Source organism: Haliotis rufescens, unplaced genomic scaffold, assembly GCF_023055435.1.
Source record: "Haliotis rufescens isolate VD_foot unplaced genomic scaffold, xgHalRufe1.0.p SCAF_18, whole genome shotgun sequence".
Taxonomy (NCBI): Eukaryota; Metazoa; Mollusca; class Gastropoda; order Lepetellida; family Haliotidae; genus Haliotis; species Haliotis rufescens.
The window spans coordinates 11,746,817-11,766,979 of record NW_025963868.1 but is presented as its reverse complement, the minus strand read 5'-3'; the positions used below and the strand labels follow the sequence as shown (position 1 = coordinate 11,766,979).

General features: G+C 39.4%; 1 protein-coding gene across 1 annotated transcript; it reads right to left on the bottom strand.

Annotated features, from left to right (window-relative positions):
* Nucleotides 1-12: 12 nt before the first annotated feature.
* On the bottom strand, nucleotides 13-11,683 carry LOC124117987 (excitatory amino acid transporter 3-like). The gene is made up of 10 exons (XM_046480021.2): nucleotides 11,402-11,683; nucleotides 6,006-6,096; nucleotides 5,555-5,753; nucleotides 4,839-5,046; nucleotides 4,370-4,551; nucleotides 3,564-3,690; nucleotides 2,987-3,220; nucleotides 2,094-2,288; nucleotides 1,374-1,508; nucleotides 13-572 (listed from the first exon to the last, which is right to left on the bottom strand). Exons 2-10 carry the CDS (start codon nucleotides 6,075-6,077, stop codon nucleotides 467-469), a joined length of 1,458 nt encoding a protein of 485 aa, XP_046335977.2. The 5' UTR covers nucleotides 6,078-6,096; nucleotides 11,402-11,683; the 3' UTR covers nucleotides 13-466.
* Between the last annotated feature and the right edge of the window lie 8,480 nt (nucleotides 11,684-20,163).

The window sequence follows — 20,163 nt, the reverse complement described above, 5'->3', positions numbered from 1 at the left end:
GACACCATTGTTTACAAACTTTTTGTGTGATCGATATTCATCTCCGTCAACCGCCAACGTTAGGATTTGGCATGAGGGGATTTCCAACACTGCTCTATCCCAAAGGCCACACAAACTCACGAACAAATATCCCGACATCTAGAAACCTAATCAGGGCGAGCCAGGATTCGAACCCATAATCATTGGTTTCTAGCGTACCCAAGGGACGCAACACTGCACACCGAATCGTGGCGCCTTATACGACTGGGGCACGGAAACTCGCAAATGACTGTCCTAAAGCCCTATGTTCCAAATTGGGAAAATAAGTATCTACTAAAACAGCGGGACTTCATCAAATTTCCAAAGTCAGTTGGTTTATCACCTAAGTTATCTTTGTGGAAGTATTACAAGTCTACATGTACATCACAGTGGTCGTTCGGGTCAGGCAAAACAGTGGCAATCCATCAATTAAAAAGGGCGAGACATTCTAGTTTGAAATCTCTTCTGAGTTAGAAGGCGGAGTGAAGTATTTCGTGAGTATGCCTGCTGCCAAACTGTCGTTATAAACGTTCACCATTGTCACCATGCGCATCCTAGAAATGAAATATAATCCATTAAGTCTGATGTCACAACAATATGTTTCATGATAAAAGCGCTCTTTAATATTGTAAGTTCTTCCATTTTAGTCAGCCGTCATATAGCTAGAATATTGCTGAGTGCGGCCTTAAACAACAAAACAACCAACCATCCTTTTTATTCATTATTAAAATTATGGATAAACTAGTGACATAGTTGATGTGTAGGTGTTATATTAAAAAAAAAAACTGTTGCGAATTTGTGAAGCATTTACAATAAACATCTAGAAAGACGCCATTTGATAATTTACTCAACATTACTCAACATATCATCTCGGAATAGATGTTAATATATATAAAACAATCATGAATAATTGTAATTTATATTTACATATTTCTGCTGATTTTGTAAATCATATTTGCAGGAGTGACCATGAGGTGAGGTGAGGTGAAATCAGGTTTAACGTCGCGTCCAAGATTATTGAACTTATATAGCGACGTGCATGCACGTGTATGTGTGTGTGTGTGGCTGCTTGTACTAGTCTGGACAGATGCTGATTTTTAGTGCTAGCACACTAAGATACCATGCTGCAGTTTAACATGAATACCCCACTCAGACACAGTATACTGACTCCGAGCCGACCAGTCCTTGTTTTAGCCCCTTAATGTCGAGCGCCAGACAGGGTAACAACAAGTACCATTTTTTAACATCTTTTAGTATGACGCGGCCGGGGTTCGAACCTCGGTCTTCCGCTCTCCGGTCGGGCGCTCTACCATTAGACCACGGAGGCGGTCAGGAGTGACCATGAACATACGTACATGAACCAGTCCACGGCAAGCACTATGTAAGCATCCTCTACGGGCAAACCCACAGCAGCCACAACCAGTAGCATGGTGATGAAGCCAGTTCCAGGGACTCCTGCAGCACCGATACTTGCCAGAGTTGCAGACAGGCTGGAGTACAAATAAAGTGAAATAAAATGTTTCTGGATCTGGTTGGAAGTCATTCATTGAACGCAAAATGCTTAAGTATAAACTGACATTCACAATTGTATTCATTGTCACTAATTTGAAATACTTCACAAATAAAATATTTTTTCCCAAAACCTTGATCAGTTATGTATTATAGTTAATATCAATATGACCGAATAGCTTTGGCAGATCCCTCTCCTTGAAATATTCTTAATGTTTATTATTATCTTTACCCTTTCTGGCGCTCGGCATTAGGGGTCTAAAACAAGAACTGGTCGGCTCGGAGTCAGTATACTGTGTCTGAGTGGGGTATTCATGATAAAACTGCGGCATGGTATCTCAGTGTGCTAGCACTTTAAATCGGCATCAGTCCGGACTAGTACAAGCAGCCACACACACACACATACACGTGCATGCACGTCGCTATATAAGTGCAATATTCTTGGACGCGACGTTAAACCCCATTTCACCTCACCTTATTATTATCTGACATTAAATGTTGAGCATAATACCTCGAGCGAAACGGTAAGAGCTGAGAAAACGGTGGTTATATTGACTTCTTTATACCTGATTGCTACTAAATCTGCAAATGTGAGCATCCTCTGGTTCATCTGAGCCAGGAAGATAGGTGTGAGAGCCTGAATGATGGCCAAACCGTCCATATTTATAGTTGCTCCTATGGGTAACACGAACCGACAGATGGGCTTACTGAATTTCAGCTTCTCCTCGCAGCAGCGTATAGTAAGAGGCAGAGCCGCTGCGCTGAAACAGAATATGATCACACTTAGCCAGAACTTACATGTTTCTGTACCTCATGTCTCTATATTAAAGAATCAGGTCAGAATATGTCGTCAGTGGTTTATGGTTGTTACGAGAACAGAACCATTGATGTCAGCTAAATGATGGAGGAAAGCCTGAAATGATGCAGGTCTTAGTCGTTTACCAGTTTGGCGAAATCCTGATAGGTTGGTATGGCGTTGATAAACCCAGAAAATATATCAGGGCAAACCAACGATCATAGGCTTCTGGCATGGCAAAGAGACACAACTCTGCACAGTGAATTACGGTGTCTAAAGATGGCTATCCCACCCTTACTACGTTTACATGAGCATGCTACACATGACTACCAGAGCATCTCATGTGTGACTGCTTCCATAAGCCACGAAAGCCCTGACAAAAGTGAGTGCTCCCAGGCAAAAAAATAGGCGATGAATAAAAACAGAGGACGGTCAGGTCTTCCCGTCCGAATCCTCAAGGTGCACACATGCTCTATGAAAGAAACTAATAATAAAATGTTAGGAGGAAAAAGTTAACAGTTTGTTTTTGAAGCCAAGACTTGGCAACACAGTTACAGGACTCATATATTTTAAAAACACGTAACTTTCAAAATCGTTCATAAAATAATAATGTTCACGAAAACGAAATTATGTCCGCTTCTTTACAAAGTACAATGTTCGAACCTGGAACTTGTACCCAGTCCAGTCAGCAGCGACTCTACCATGCCAAGGGACACCCGGAATGGATTTTGCCTGGTTAGTGTGAAGTAGATAGTTGGCAGCACAATCAGTGAATGAATAGCCAGACCAAGGAGACCAGTGACCATGTACATAGCCAGTTGTTGAGCTGATGTCTCTAAATCCGGTACTTCAATAATTTTTGTCATGATGATGAAAGGAATACCTATAGGACTGTACCTGAAAGCAAGAAAGTAATGATATATAAAGTTTTTTTAAGCTCAGTGAGTCAGCGTTTGGTTACGTGATGAGGCTACATTCTTTAAATTGTTTTTCCGTCAAACATTTAGCCCATTCCATTGACAATCAACAGTGTATTCTCTGGGCTGATCGCTTTGTTTCACTCTTTTACCATGCTCCCAAAGTCCAGTGTTGACTTTGAATTCCTTCACCACCATCTACATTCTTGAATATCTGATTTTCAATGTAGAATTAACGCCTCATCCCCGTGAATACTAGCTTTGGAGATATTCAAAGCAGTTGTAGGTTTTTTAGTGAAATGATGGTAAACGGTTATAATTACCACATAACCAATTTTGTCATGTTCATGGTTATTTCATTCAGAACGTGGAAGAAGTCCACCATAGCACGACCAGACTCGCCCAGCTTATTCAGCATCACACCAAACACCGCAAAAAACAACAGGATCCCTAGACAAATATATAAACCAGAAAAAGACAGTCATCGTTATATAACCAACAAGATATACATTCGTTAAATTGTGTGCATAAAGTGTACATATACCTTCAGACCTACTCTTTAGATGCAACCTCGTTAATTAATACAAAAGTTTCATTTGATGGACAGTTGATCTTTTCATATTATCAACTTCATTGACTCACAATCCTTATCGAGATTGTGTGTCAATGAAGATGATAATTATCGGGAGACCCATGAAGGTTCCGGGGTAGAATAGGTCTTCAGCAACCAATGCTTGCCGTAAAAGGCGACTCTGCTTGTCGTAAAAGACGACTAACGGGATCCGTTGGTCAGGCTCGTTGACTTGGTTGATGCATGTCATCGATCCCAATTGCGTGGATCGATGCTCATCATATTAATCACTGGATTGTCTGGTCCAGACACGATTATTTACAGACCGCCGTCATATAGCTGGAATATTGCTGAGTGCGGCGTTAAACAACCAACCAACCAACCAACCAACCAACCTTATCGGGATCGCTGGATATCGTACTGGTTGACCTCCACTTGTATCAACAACGGGTCTCTCACCAGCTGTCAGTTGTTTTGAGGATTTTCGATACGATCCCGAGGTTTTACTGCATATAGATGTAGATGTACATGCGTATCTTACCTTCGTCACTCGCTTACCTGTGACATTCATGCCATCTTGGTAGTTCACGGATTTCTGCCAAATATATCCACCATATTTCGTTGAACTGTGTTTTGTAAGTGTCGTTCCATTAGTGTTCACAGGCTCAGTCATGTACTTGGTGAATGTTGTTTTTGAGTGTTGAAATGCGGCTTGCATGATGTTTTCGGGGAAGATATTTCTGATACAGTAAAGTACAGCAAATAGTCGGGACCAAAACAGTTAGTTCGTTATATCCGTAAATTCGTTATAAGCGTGTTTGTTATAACCGTAGTTTACTGTATATGAACATTCATTAGTGTCATCGTACTCACATATTCTCACTTATGACAGAGCTAAAGGGGAACTTAAAAAAAATACAGTATAAATAAAGGACCATGAGGGTATTGTTATGGGTTAACATGCTAACTGAATTGGGTTTTTTTATGAAAGAAAGAGATTGTGATTAAACTTTAACAGAAGGCTCACCTCAAGAGGTCTAATATGGCGTCCGTCGTTACGGGCAATGGCATGTCATGGACTCTGTCAGAAAGTGGATCTGTTTTGGTGACTTCCCCTGGTCGTACAGTGATCGCCAGTACGATTCCGAGGACAGTGGCGATAACACTGGTGCAGAGATAATACGCCAACGTCATAATGCCTAACTTGCCACGTGACTTGTTTAGGTTTGCCACACCTGTGCAACATGGGTTAAATGTATCAGGCTCGGAAGAAGACCCCTAACAGCCTTCTTATTATTCTTCTTCTTCTTATTATTTCAATGCATTATCTTATCGAAACGGGATTCAAGGCCACGATATACATGGAGGTTTCTTGCGACCGCAGGCATGCCCAGGATGCAGCTCTGTCCAGTAAATTGTGGCTCCTGAGACAACTGGGCCATCGGTGTCTCCCAAGGAGTAAAAAGTGAAAATGTCGACTTTGTCAGGTTACCAGATGCAATAAATATGTCATTGCATATTTTTTAACAAGTCCTTACGTTCTTTAATCATGAATCCATGCATTTATTGAGACAGACTGAAAGTTCTGTCATAATGTTCTACTATTCACGAGTGAATTTATTATTTGAATTCGTTCGTGTGAGATATCATTGATCGTTTTCAAATAAATTCAGTATCTCCTCATTAATGCATATTACATTTTTGCTTGTACATAATAATGAATTGCATAGCGTTTGTACTCACCTGTGACCATGCTGGAGCTTACGAGGGGCAGCAGTAACAGCTTGAACATGCGCATCAGCAGGTCGCCGGGGACACTGATAAGACTGACAGTGTGTGGGCTGGGTTTCAGCCGACGAGTAAACATTCCGAGAATCACTCCAAGGACTACTGACGTGATGATGGCTATCAAGAGCACGTTGCGTTTTAGACAATGACGGAGCTGAAAACACCGACACATGTCAGAAGTGGTGCTGCCCCATTCGATCCAGGAAAGTTGTTGAGGATGTCCAACGTTTGTGGTTTGGGAACTGTTTAATTTTTTTTCTTTGAAATTAGGGTGTCAGAAGAACAGAAAACTTTACCTCCAACTTTCAACCTTTAGATTTTCAGGTGCTCAATTTAACACACCGCCTCTAGAATTAATCAAACAGTTGACAGTGTGCTGTTGATATGGTAGAAATGATGTCATTACCTTGCTTTTCCAAGTTGACATGTTTTGTGCTCTCAAGAGAGTGCCCGCTTCTGTGCTTGTCGTTGTGTCCATTTCTAAAGGTTTTCTTTGCCTTTCAATTAAAAGGGGTTAATAACTCAGTTTTATTCCGGTGAAGCACCGTCTCATGGAAATGGTAAGATGTTGCTGGTGAAGCCTATCTTGGAATAACTGATCATAAATGTTCTGTCAATAAAGGTAGTGGTTATCCAACAATGAAAAAGTGAGTGAGTTTAGTTCGACGCCACTTTATAGCCATGCTTGACAACAGCTCTGACAAGTAAGTTTATCTTTATGTTTGTAGAAATTGGATCTTAACAATGACCAAACATAATTATCAACTGGATGAAAACTGAGGGCCAAACAAAACCCTCAAAATCACCTGGTGTGCATTTTCAAAACAATATGATACGTGTGTGTCAGCTGATTTTTATTTGTCTGTTCGTTGTTTAACGCTTCACTTAGCAATACTCCAGTTATATGACGGCCGTCTGTAAATAATCTTTATCTGGACCAGATAATCCAGGGCTTGATTTAATGAGCATCGATCCACATAATTGGGATACGGTGACATACATCAACCAAATCAGCGAGCCTGGCCACCCGATTCCGTAGGTTGCCTCTCACAACAGTCAGAGTCGTCTCTTACGGGGAATATGGGTTGCTGAAGACCTATTCTAACACGGATTTTCACTGGTTAATCATTGGTAACCCAACAACATTAAAGAAATATCATTGCTGAGAGACGACATGCTTCTGATCAACATTCAGTGGCCATGTTGGTCTCTTTATGGCACTATAGACCGTCTTCCAGTGATTTCCCATGTGTGTTCTTGGAGTGAAGACTCGAGCTCTACGCCTACTTCATCTGACCATCAAAGTCACTCATCCCCGACGATGCCAGGGCTGTCTAATTGCTACTGTTTACCTGTTTTTGAAATTTAGACGAAGAAGGTTGAATCCAATGTCTTGAACAGTATCTTGTAAAATGTATTGAACGATTGAATACGTTAGAGGCGCCGACCAATTGATGTTAAGTCACAAACCTACAGATTACGGATTGAACACCATAACTGCGTGTCACATGAGCAGAGGAGAATAGTAAACACAACACGTTGACATCAGCAGAGGTGGATAGTAAACACGACACTTTGGCATCAGCAGAGGAGAATAGTTAACAACACGTTGACATCAACAGAGGAGAATAGTAAACACGACACGTTGACGTCAGCAGAGGAGAATAGTTTACACAACAAGGTGGCACAAGCAGAGGAGAATAGTTAACAACACGTTGACATCAGCAGAGGAGAATAGTTAACAACACATTGACATCAGCAGATAAATTGACACACCACGTTGACATCAGCAGATAAATTGACACACCACGTTGACATCAGCAGAAGAGAATCGTTAACAACACGTTGACATCAGCAGAAGAGAATAGTTAACAACACGGTGGCATCAGGAGAGGAGAATAGTAAACAACACTATGGCATCAGCAGAAATGAATAGTTAACAACACGTTTACCTGTTTTTGAAATTTAGACGAAGCAGGTTGAATCCAATGTCTTGAACAGTATCTTGTAAAATGAATTGAACGATTGAATACGTTAGAGGCGCCGACCAATTGATGTTAAGTCACAAACCTACAGATTACGGATTGAACATCATAACTTCGTGTCATGAGCAGAGGAGAATAGTAAACACAACACGTTGACATCAGCAGAGGTGGATAGTAAACACGACACTCTGACATCAGCAGAGGAGAATAGTTTAAACAACACGTTGACATCAGCAGAGGAGAATAGTAAACACGACACTCTGACATCAGCAGAGGAGGCGAGTTAACACAACTCATTGGTATCAGCAGAGGAAAATAGTTCACAACACACCAGACCTTAAGCGGGGAAGAATAATTATCATAACGTCATGACTACAAAAAAGAAGAATACTAACGAAGAAGCCGGTAATCTAATTAGTCTTACCTTTGGTATATCATCCAGAAGTATCTAATGTGTTTTGTAGTGAGAGCCGAAGAATATACGGTTTATATGAATTCGGTCCATACACAGTGCATGCATTGGGTATCAGTGTACTGCGAGTGATTGGATACTTGATCAGGTCATACAATAATAGCGTGCCCTTTTACGTAAATAGTGATCCCTGTGAAGTTAGCGTTAAGTTGTATCTCAGGTCGCGTACTGTACACAACCTCCTGCGCCCAGAAGCTTGGTTCTCTCACCAGCTCAAACTGCACGGTTGTCAATCACCCAGGCCCCTTGGGCTGACAAATATGAACTTGGAAATTGAGTACTACCAAGCATAGAGCATGGATTATGACGTGGCAAAAACAAACTCATATTACAAGGCAAGTCAGTCGCACATCACCTTAATCTTGGTGGGGAGAACATCAAAACTATGCCATATAATAAAAGGCCAACTCAATGACAAACACATCATGTAACCAAACATCCAACTACAAAAACTATGTTACAAACTGCAAAATAGAGGGCCATTCATCCTTGTCGCCGAAATGTCCAAAACGCTTGCTCATCAGCAAACGCAGAAGTAAAATGCCTACTCCACATCTATTCAAAACACAGAGGTTGAGAACACCAAGGCGACAACAAATTGCATATTTATAAGAAAAGACGCTCCAATGATCCACGAAACACACATTACTGGAAGTTGCAGGGAAAATATTTGCAAAACTTATCTGCTCTAGATTATCATTATGGGCTGATATTGACGATAAAATGATAAAGGGACAGGCGGGTTTTCGGAAACGATTTCAGACCCCAGAGAATATATTTATTTTGAATACTATAATCCAAAAGTTTTTATCTCAGAAACGTAGTCGTTTTTATTGTGCATTTATATATTTAAAGGCTGCATGTGACTCTGTTTTACAGAAGTGGCTCATTGTATAAACTTTGGCATGGTTAGGGTTAAAGGTAGACTATATAGATTAACAAAATATATGTACGAAGACAATAAAGCTTTTGTTTCAATAGATGCTGGCTATACAGATTTTTTTCACTGATTGAGGCAGGGGTGTCAAATGTCACCTCTTTTTTATCAATGATGTTATAGACTTTGTGAGTTATGATGGACAAAAAGGACTAATTTGAGTTGTTAAAATTGATGTTTGCTGACGACATTGTCATGTTTGATTTCACACCATTTGGCCTACAAAAGCGTTTAGATAAATTTGCTTTGTATTGTAACAAATATAAATTGAAGTAAAATTTAAAAAAAGTAAAATCATTGTTATTTTTATAAATGGTGGACCATTAGGGTTTCATGAAAAAAATTGCTTTAACAAAAAAATTCTTGAAATAGTATCTTGCTATAACTATCTGGGTGTTCGTTTTTCCTCATCTGCCTCGTGGTGCTTAACCCAAAAATTATTAGCGCAACAAGCTTGGAAATGTATCAATTTAATGCTTCAAAAACTTCCTGTAAGTATACAGCTTCGTATCTTTGATATTAAATCATGTCAATTTTATAATATGGATCTGAGGTATGGGCTTTCCACCCCATATGTAGATACAATTCATGACAGCTTTCGAACATAAGTATTGGGTCTTAAACGTCAAAACCCGAATAAAGCTGCGAGAGGGGAGGTTGAGAGATTTTCTGTAATGGTTTTTCAACAGAAGAGAAAAATCACTTATTGGTTACGACTGCTGAGCCAAACATCAAACATTATTCTTAAGCAAGTGTACCACTTGGAGTTCAGTAAGGCCGAAATGGGGACAACATGCTGGGCTCATGATGTTAAAAACTCGTTATATAAGTAAACTATGGGTCGGCCCAAACAAGGGGTTGGCTATGTTGATTTATTTATTGACCAATTTGTAAAACGTTGTAAAGATATTGATAATATTACAGCTTCTCCAAAGTTAGACTTTTACAGACATGTTAAAATAGAATATGGTTTATAAGTTTATATGTTTTGTATTCACATCTATCTATCTATCTATCTTAAAGCTTCAGCCAAATTAAGATGCCCTAGTCATACTTTAATAGTAGAAATATGTTGACAGTACAATATTAACAGAAGATTCTGTCCATTTTGCATAGTATTAATAGTATAGTCAGAATACCATTTCTGCCGGCAATGTCCATTCTATGCAGATTTAAGAGACAGCATCTTACCAAAGTATTATTGTGTCCATCTAAACCAGCAAAAACTTAAAATGATTTTCTCAAGCTCGAATCCGCCTTTACTTAACTGTCTAGGGCTATATATTTTCTTAAACCCTTAAGAAACGCAATGGATATTTTAAAGATATCACTAAGTAGTAATACTCGCCACTAATGTACATCATAAGGCAAACATTTTGGCGCTCTCTGTAAAAAACATGAGTGTGAGTATATATTTATCTAATGGACCGGTGACTTCAGTATGGAATAAGCAACTTATCACTCTACTGAGCAAACAATCGTATCTGTGAGCACTGATCTACCTGCTCACATACACAATGCCACAGCTTAACGCATGGAGAAGAAAACCCAAGCCCTCGAATCAAACCCCATACCTTCCAATACTCAAACTGAGGACCAGAAGCAACAAATCAGTCAAGCTCAAGGTCATTGACACGGCACTGATCCAGAATACAAGCAGGGAAATGAGAAGCCATCTGCATCCTCGAACTGGCTTCAAAATACTGAACTACAAAGGAACAAAGAAACAGTTCCAATATATATAGGACATGTCCTATGAGCGCACATCTAAAATCATGGACTTGCTTTTATTACAGTGGAATGCAAAGGGCCTTGAGAGACACGGCAACGAACTGCATGCACTCGTAAAATACATGTCATAACGCCGTATGTCATTCCAATACAGGAGACACAAGAAAGAGCCAAATTCTCACTATCTGGATGTAGTAATTATAGAAAAGACAGAAAAAGACTTATTCCCAGTAACAAGGGAGGAGGACTTATCACCCTTGTCCACGACAGCTCTACCTCCAAAATATCAAAACAAATGTAGGAAACCTTAAATCCCAAGTAATCTCCTAAAAAGTGGAAGATGTCAATTAATTAGGCATAGCTAACGTATACCACAGGGTAACCCATGATACAAACACAAAAGAGCTAAAGAGACTAGTTCAAATAATAGACAAAAATGGCACAATCCTTGCTGACATTAATGCACACAGTCCTTTTGGGGAAAATAAGAACGATTCATGCAAATACAGCAAAATCGTAGAGAAATGGGCTAAAGACGACAGTCTCACAACGTTATGACTTTTGAGCAACACATGGAGTTCAGTTCACCTCACAACTGCCAACAGCAACCTAGCCTCACATTGCCAATGGCAAGTCCTTGATGACACTTGGAAAAGTGACCACGTTTCTATACTCACCCACATATTCAGCCATCCCAATTAGAGGAACATCCCACTCCTAAGCCCACATGGGACTATGCGAAGGCTGATTGCCCCATATTCAGGACGGAATGTACATGACATCATTCAAATCCACAGAAATTGCCTCGTATAATCCTGATATTCTTTTGCCAAAATCTCACCTCAGCAAACTATTGCCGCAAATACAAAAATCAATTCCAAAAAGACCACACAACTGGCCAAAACTCCGTTGCCATGGTAGAATAGGGAAGGCGACCTCATAAACACAACAAGCAAAACAACAACAGTTAGCGTTCAAACGCTCTTAAAGGAAATTCATAGCAACATCTGCACAATATGCGCATAAGGATTCAGTGAGCTGATTTGATGCATACTAAACATGTGCATGCCTTTTTTAAATAGAAATGAATATCATACATATACAATTATCGCACGTAATGTACCTAGCTGCACTGTCTGACGCAATAACACTGGCAATAATTGTCATTGCATCATAACACCTGCTTCCGATTATGTATTCCATTACGAAAATGCTTTAACATGAAAAAGGCACCGCCAAGAGACGTCTGGTGATCGTAAATGGGAAGCAGTTGATAAATCACCTATTTGGACGGATTTTGATAGAATATGTCACGATTTTAAAGTTTTCAAGCTAGTTAATCACTTATTTTCACCAGTAGTAAGTACCAGCAGTAAGTGCGGCATGAGGGTTGATGGACTAACGAGGAAAGGCCTTGATGTCATCAGGCAGTTACCTTAGCAGATGAGCAGACTATTAGCCATTAATGGTCTGATCTTTCAGGAGGTAGTCCACCAGTAGCAGTCTATTGGAATGCTAGGTGATGTTCCGTCGTGTTAACTGTTGTTTAGTCTCAAGCTGATGAATCTTGGGTTCATAGTTACAAAATACGCTCCTCAAAATCAGCTGGGTATGCCAGTAAGCAAGGGAAGTTTACAACTTAATACGTACAAACTCTTAAGGATGTACTGTACATCCTTCTTTGGAAGGCTCAAAGCATATCATCTACCGATCGTACCTTCAACAAAAATAACCACGAGTCAGGTACAGCATGATGGCTCCTCAAACATGACGGACTTACCTTCACCAATAACATACCTATTCGAGGTCCAAAATGATAAATCCTCAAATAACGATGGACTTACTTCTACCATTTACACTTCGGGAGATACAAATATTATTCAACATTAACTTCGTGCAGAACATTCAGATTAAATAACAAGATCGTGCAATGAATATTAATATGATTTGTATATTAATATTTATTATATCAACACTTATTATGTGTTAAAATACACATAGATGGATATAGAAATAATAAATAGCACACACTCAAGTCAGCTATAGGAAAATGTTGGTGTGCTACAGAATAGTTAATAAAGATGAGCAATATCGCTCATGTCTTGTAAGTGAATTATATTGCTGCAACGGCGAAATAGTGTCCATTTGCGGCCATTCTGGATTTCTGACCAAAAAAGTATAATGGGCATTACTTTTGAACTTGACATGGCACATAAACATATGAGATCATTTCTTAAAAGGCGATTGGAAACTTTACTTGCATGATTAAAATATTATATATACAGGTTGGTTAAAACTAAACACACAAAAAACTTGAAAAGTCAGCATATGTTACTTAGAGATTTGCAAATATCTGTCAGCATTCAAAGCAAATTCATATGATTCCATGAAGTTTGGAAGGAATAACATTACGTTTACTTACATTGCTAGCTATTCACAAAATGACACACCTGTGTCTAGACTATTCACTGCTCAACGAGGATGGCATTATATGATGCACATTGGTGACTACTATATTCACTGTTCCATGATGTCGCCCTTGCAGATGCTCTGCGTTGCTTTGTTGATTCTGTATTCGTCAATATGATCAAATCGTGTTCACTGTCTGGCCCCAGTAGCTGGAATCAAGGCTAACTCTCAATCTCCAGCTGCATTTGCAGTGTACTTTCCAACACACAAGAAGAAACTGCTCGGTGTACATGTACATGTATTGACTGATCATCAGTCTCCTGTTCCCCGGATGGCTGCAACGTAATCCAACAAGGCCAGGCTATTCAAGTACCTAGTCTGTTCACTGCTACATGCGAGTATCCTGTAAATGACACATCGTGCCTATTTTATTTACAGCTTTAAAAAATACCCTCTAAATGACTTACATGTGCCCAGATTATTCAAACCTTACAATATCATCCTTTAAATAACATACCAGTGCTAAGTCTATTCACATTTTGTGACGACCGTATTTGACTATCTTGCAAAGATTATATTACAGTAAACTACGGTTATAACGAACACGCTTATAACGAACTAACTGATATAACGAACTAACTTTTTAGTCCCGACTATATGCTGTAGTTATGCTGTATATATGCTTATAACGAATAACGGTTATAACGAACTAAAATTAGTAGTCCCTTTGAGTTCGTTATAACCGTAGTTTACTGTATCATATTATATGCACATGTATTCATTGACCACATTCACAATATAAGAAGCAAAATAGATACACTGGTACTCATCACCAACAAAATGAACACAAAGCACCACTAGACATGCTCACGTTACGTACAAACAATTTCTTTGTTTCTTGGGAGGAGTGGACAACTGTAGTCCATCATCTGTGTGTCTCATAATCTGTTTTTTATTGTGTTTTATGTACTGTTAAGCCCCTCCCATAACCAAGATATATGTTATGTATACGGGGAAACAGATTACTAAAATGAAAAAGAATAGTTAATTTTTTATAAAAGAAGGTTGAATACGACAGCGGCATTAACTGGAACATTTAAACCCTATCTGTTCACTGATTTTTCAAGTTCATGTTTTCATGATCTGTTTCATGATTTCAAAAGTTTTCTTACGCCACAATTACAAACAAAAATAGTCTTATAAGTTTATGTACCATGATTAGATGTTGTTATGCAAACAACCCATACCGTGCCGCTTGTGATGCTCGTCCTTCCGTACAAGTTGTATTTTCGTGTGTTTGTTTCTGTGAGGTATTGAAACTCACGAAAGTGTGTTGATTTGCGAATAGCTATCAATGTAAGTAAATTTAATACTGTTCCTTTCAGTCTTCATGGAAATCACATGCATTTGTTTTGTATGTAGAAAGATATTTCAAATCTCTAAGTAACATATGCTGGTTTTTCAAGTTTTTTGGTGTTTAATTTTAACCAACTTGTTTATATATTAATATTATCATGCAAATAAAATTTCCAATCGCTTTCTCAGAAATGATCCCATATATTTATGTGCCATGCACAGTTCAAAAGTAATGCCCATGATACTTTACACATACATTATCTTTGAGCGAAATATGCGCACTTATTCTTTTTCGTGTTAAATGTTCCCAACTTGTTGAAATAATACTTTAGTCTTGAAAATAATCACTTCAAAAGCTTTCTTGTGCTCCGATTACTTCCCAAAATGTTATCTTATGTTTATGTCCCATGGCTAGTTCAATAGTTGTGCCGATAATATTGTTTTTGTCGAAAATCCAATATGACCGCCAAGCCAATGGATATCATTTGAAAATATTTTGCCTTGTTGTCATCAAAATTCATATACTAGACATTACAATAATGTAAGTTAAAAAATATATCTTTCGGGTGCATCGGGACCCCCATCTTCCGGCTGAATTAAACCCGCACTCATGATATCACACACGATCAATAGTTTGTCATTGTTTCTCAGAACCATATCAATAGATCCAGACACTGTACCGTTTCTCTTCCATGTCTGTCAGACGCGTTTCAGAGAAATGAAGAGATGAGTGATACCGTGAGTGAGATACCGGCGTCCTTGATGTCGGACACGATCTGGAGTCCATCTAATTAAGCCCGACATTTGCTTGAATATTCGAGTTCATAGACATGTCATTACATATAAATGATATTTACATGTTTTTCAAGGATGATAATTAGCCTTTTCCCTATTTAATACCAGCACATTTTGGACTTTTGGCTTGATCAAATTACAAAAGTATAGGTAATGTGAACGAAGGGACCGACAAATCGAATTTCGTGAGAAAATATAGGTACATGTATAAGCAAGTCGAGGACCTAAGATGAATTTACACGTCATTCAGCTGTTCTTATTTAACTGCATCTTCTGAGGAAAATTGGTATGGGCCTAAGAATGTTTCTTGTTCAAATATAAGAAGAACGCTTCATAAAATATTTTAAAATCAACCGTTTTGCCACATTTTAGCTTTACCTTTGCTTTTAGTGTTAATACAAGTTCCACACATGCAATTGTTGTAATGAATACAAGCTTGATGTTATTCATTTAACCAAATGTGATAACTTTCACAATATTTTGTGAAGGTTCTCTTGATTTCTTAAAATATCAAAATCCCGAAGGCGGAAAAGGACTCGGGTATGCATCCCAACTTGGGTATGTTGTTTGAAGCCGATGCTCTGTTTTCCCATCGAGTAATTGTTTGAATGTTTGCTAAAATCGTCGTAAAACCCTACTCGCTCATTTTCAGTATCACTTTGAGGGTTAAACAGCTGTCAACGTTGTTAATACGGGACCATCTTAATTTCCTGAAACCGTGACATGAAACGATATTACACATGAAATATGTGTTATTTATTTTTCAGATTGCAAAGAAGTTGGTAACAATGTTACACGCCTTGAGCACAAGGTGATCGCTTCCAATGATATCAAGGTTACCACTGGCTCTTCACCAGAGTCCTGCAAACAGTCCTGCATCGACAACCCGCTCAAATCTGAAAGCAAACTTTGGCAAGTGGGAAGATACCTTTCAGAACAAAAAAACATGAATTGTAAAGGTTTGTCTCAAAAACAGAGAAAAAGCCGGACTAAACATTATACGTGGTCAAATGGTCCGCCCCGCAAGAAATTGAGTAACCACTGGAGTTTGTGACCTGTCCATGTTCGCAAGTGTGGTTCCTGGCGCTTTCGCTGCAGCCGGGTCACCGGGTTTCAGCTGATCATGATCTACATGGACGCCTATGATGGACTTGTTATCACTCCTCTCTGGATCCTGTGCGTTGTTGAGGGCAGCTGTCTTACTAGCAAGTAGATAGTGCGCATGTACGCATGCGCACGTATACGTTTCATTGACTGTATTGATCATGAGTAGATAATTAAGTTTCACAACAAAGGGTACACCAAGCAACATTAATGTCATTCAAGGGTAGTTTACAGCCCATACCCCTCTCACTAATTTGATTGTTTCGCTTATTTTCTGACTATATCAGAGTAAAGCAGCTATAAAAGTTCAATTTTCCATGATGGGATTCGAACTACAGACCTTTTGATCAAAGGAGGGTGCCTTGTCCACATGCCTAAAGGGATTAACACCGTCAGCAGGCTGACAAGGTACGGATATCACGCGTGGGATGGCGTTGCGCGCTGCTACAAGTGTAAAGACATCAAGGGAGGCAACTCCTCAAGCCCTTGTGTACTTTTATCATCAAAGTTGCCACGATGTATCAATATAGGACTACAGATGAGGTTTGTTATTTCTTTGTGTTGATAATAGTTCTTTTGTTAAAACATATCTTACACAAATTTCGTTTATGCAAACCTTTAGGAAGAATAATATAAACATCGATAGATACACATTGGTACGATCGTTATAATGAATGAAAATCTGCCAGTGGGCATTATTGAATGCTCCTCTGAGAGGTAGCGGGGACGAAGGTAGGGGTGGCGGTCTTCACTGTAATCAGCGCTGTATTAACAAAGGTACAACAACACGACAATGAGTAACACTTCTTACAACTGGTATCAAACGTGTGTGTGAGATCGAATTCCAGGTCCGTGATAGGCTTCTTCACGGTGATGACCTAAAGGTCCGATTTTGAAGGACCACTTGATTGCAATTCATTCAAAGTTTTAATAATTTTATTTGTTTTGTCACATCAGGTTTGCATTTTCATCATCGCTTTGATAATCCACAGATATTTGCTGAAACGATTTTTGGAGTGTAACACTAAGTGTGAGTGGTCAGCAGTAAGCCGGATGACATCACTCATGGCCGTTATGTTATGTATTATGTATTAATTCGTCACTGCGATCTGAAGAATATCACATATCCATCGATCCATGCTGACATGGTCTCATTTTAGGGTCACGCCGAAGACTCGGGTTCGATTCCCGACATTGGTACAATGTGTGAAGCTAATTTCTGGTGTCCACCGCCGTGCTATTGCTGGAGTATTGCTAAAAGCGGCGTAAAACCATACTCACTCACTCACTCACTCATTTTAGAGTATGTAAGACACAGATTATTGCACTCGTGCCCGTCAAGTAAGATTTATCTTTCTCTCGTCAGTAACGTTTCGAAATAATTGTTGTAATACATAACTGGTATCTGCTAGACACTCTCTTGTAACCTCTTTATCTCACCGGAACCGTCATCTTGTCATTCGAATCCTGGCAATGTTTAATTTAAGAAGTAATATATTTACAATGATGTGCAATGCGCACAGGACAAAGTCGATATGGACGGGCGTCGTGAAAGCGTCCAAAAAAACTATTTTTTCCGTCCAATGACCATATACGGAAAAAAGCGACATTTTCGTGTTTGCAGTGCATGTTAACTATTCGGTTTCGAAAGGGACCTCGTCAGCAAAGTTTTTTGCTTGGAGCTTCTATATTTCTGTAGCACTTATTCTGTGTTCCATCGAAGAAACAACGTACCACTCCTGCGTGCGATGTGGTAATGCTCACATATGAGGCTTGATGACGTTGTCAGTTCCTTGAGTCTACCCTCTCTCATAAGCCTTTTACAACTAAAAACAGTTCGAATGAAGAAGCTTCTTTTTCTCAAAACTCGTTTCCTTTTATACTAGCCTAACTTTAGTTGCTGGCGACCTAGAGACCATTTTTATCTCCTATTGTCAAGATAATCCTCTTTTAAATGTTCCCAAATTGGCTTTTCATGTAAATATATGATACATTGCTTGCTATTGTACTGTCTGTCGCTAAGAGGGTTTAATATATTATTATTGATTAAAAATATATGTAACATTTTCCAGTCACAATATGGCTGAAATACTGCCGTCGTGACGATAAAGCTTATCTCATTCTGGTTTCCCCCGCTGTTTTATTGCTTGAATATTGCTAAACGCGGCGTAAAACTATTCTCATTCACCCACTCACGTTACGACTGCAGAGTAGTGCAAGCAGATGGTCGAAATTGGAAAGCAGAATGAGATTATAAGAATGTCAGTTCTGTAACCTTTCTGATGTGGATGACATTATTCTCTTGAAGCATTTACTGGCTTGCGAAAATAGTAGTGAGTGGGTGAGTTGGGTTTAACGCCGCTTTTAACAGTATTCCAGTTACATCACGGCGTGTCAGCTTAATGTGGGGGGAAAGCCCGAAGTGGTGCAGGTCTCAGACGTCTATCACTTCGGTGAAACCCACGAGCGCGGGTATGGTGCTGACAAACCTAGAAACATAATCGGGGCGAACCGGGATTCGAACCCACAATCATAGGCTTCTGGCGTGCCTAGGGGACGCAACTCTGCACAGCGAATCGCAGCGCCTTCGACGACTGGGCAACCCGTGCCCCCAGAGAGAATAATAGTGTCATGTAGATGACATTTTTTGTTTCAAGCAACCCCTTAAAGTACATATCTGCATTTATTTGTTGTTGTTGTTGTTGCAAAAGCATGTTTGAAATATGTCAATGCATTGTTTTGTATTACAGGCAAGAAGTTTACATACAAATAAACAAATCTACTTCTACAGTCTCAGAACAATACTGAATTATACCGAACATCACTGAAGAATATTGATGAATAGTGGGTAACACTGAGTAGTACTGACATGTTTATTTGTTTGTCGCTGAACACCGCCCTCAGCTACATACAATAGCTGTATGAAGATGGCCTGTAAATAATCGCCGCTGAGCCAGATAATCAAGTGATAACGATGACACACAACATCATGTTCACACAAACAACCAAGCCACCGAGCCTGACAACCCGATTCTTTCCCACCCACTGAATGGTGTAAGGCAATAGACAAAAACATTCAGCGCTTGTACTGTTTGGTTGCATGCCAGCATAGTACCTCTGCCACAGGCCAGCGCCATGCGACGATTCGTCAAATCTTACATAGTCCATTCAAGATATTGCATATGCTTTTCGTCCGTTTCATGTTTGACAAGTCTACACATTTTCATCAACAAATGTCAAAGAATGGTTACGGTTCATTAATACAGTTTTTGCGTAGTTATCCTTTGTTTACATTGGTTCTACGGCTCCACGTGCTGTCATTGAAGTCCAACGGAGAGCTAGCGATGCGGTCACTTTGATGTATAAATATAGATTGTCATGCAACTCACTGTCGCAGTTGTAGTAGCATATCTATATAATTATGCAAAACAATTTGTAAAGCGCCCTCAAATACTTGCATTGGTCCGTTTTATACTGATTTCTGAAAAAGCGCGTTTGTTTTCAAACAACAGAAAAATCCTGTCACGTGATATGCAAATTAGCCCGTGACAGTGGTGTTAAGCTGAGTCACCACTGGTGCCGGAGTGTGAGAACGCTTAATAAATTAACATAAATGTTACCAGGATCTACTGTGTCTGCTAACACGGATTAGGAACCTTGGTTTCTTAGCACGATGAACTAGTTTGGGAATTCAGTTTCTTTGTAAACTACGTTTATAACGAACACGCTTATAACGAACTGACGGATATAACGAACTTACTTTTTTGGTCCCCAC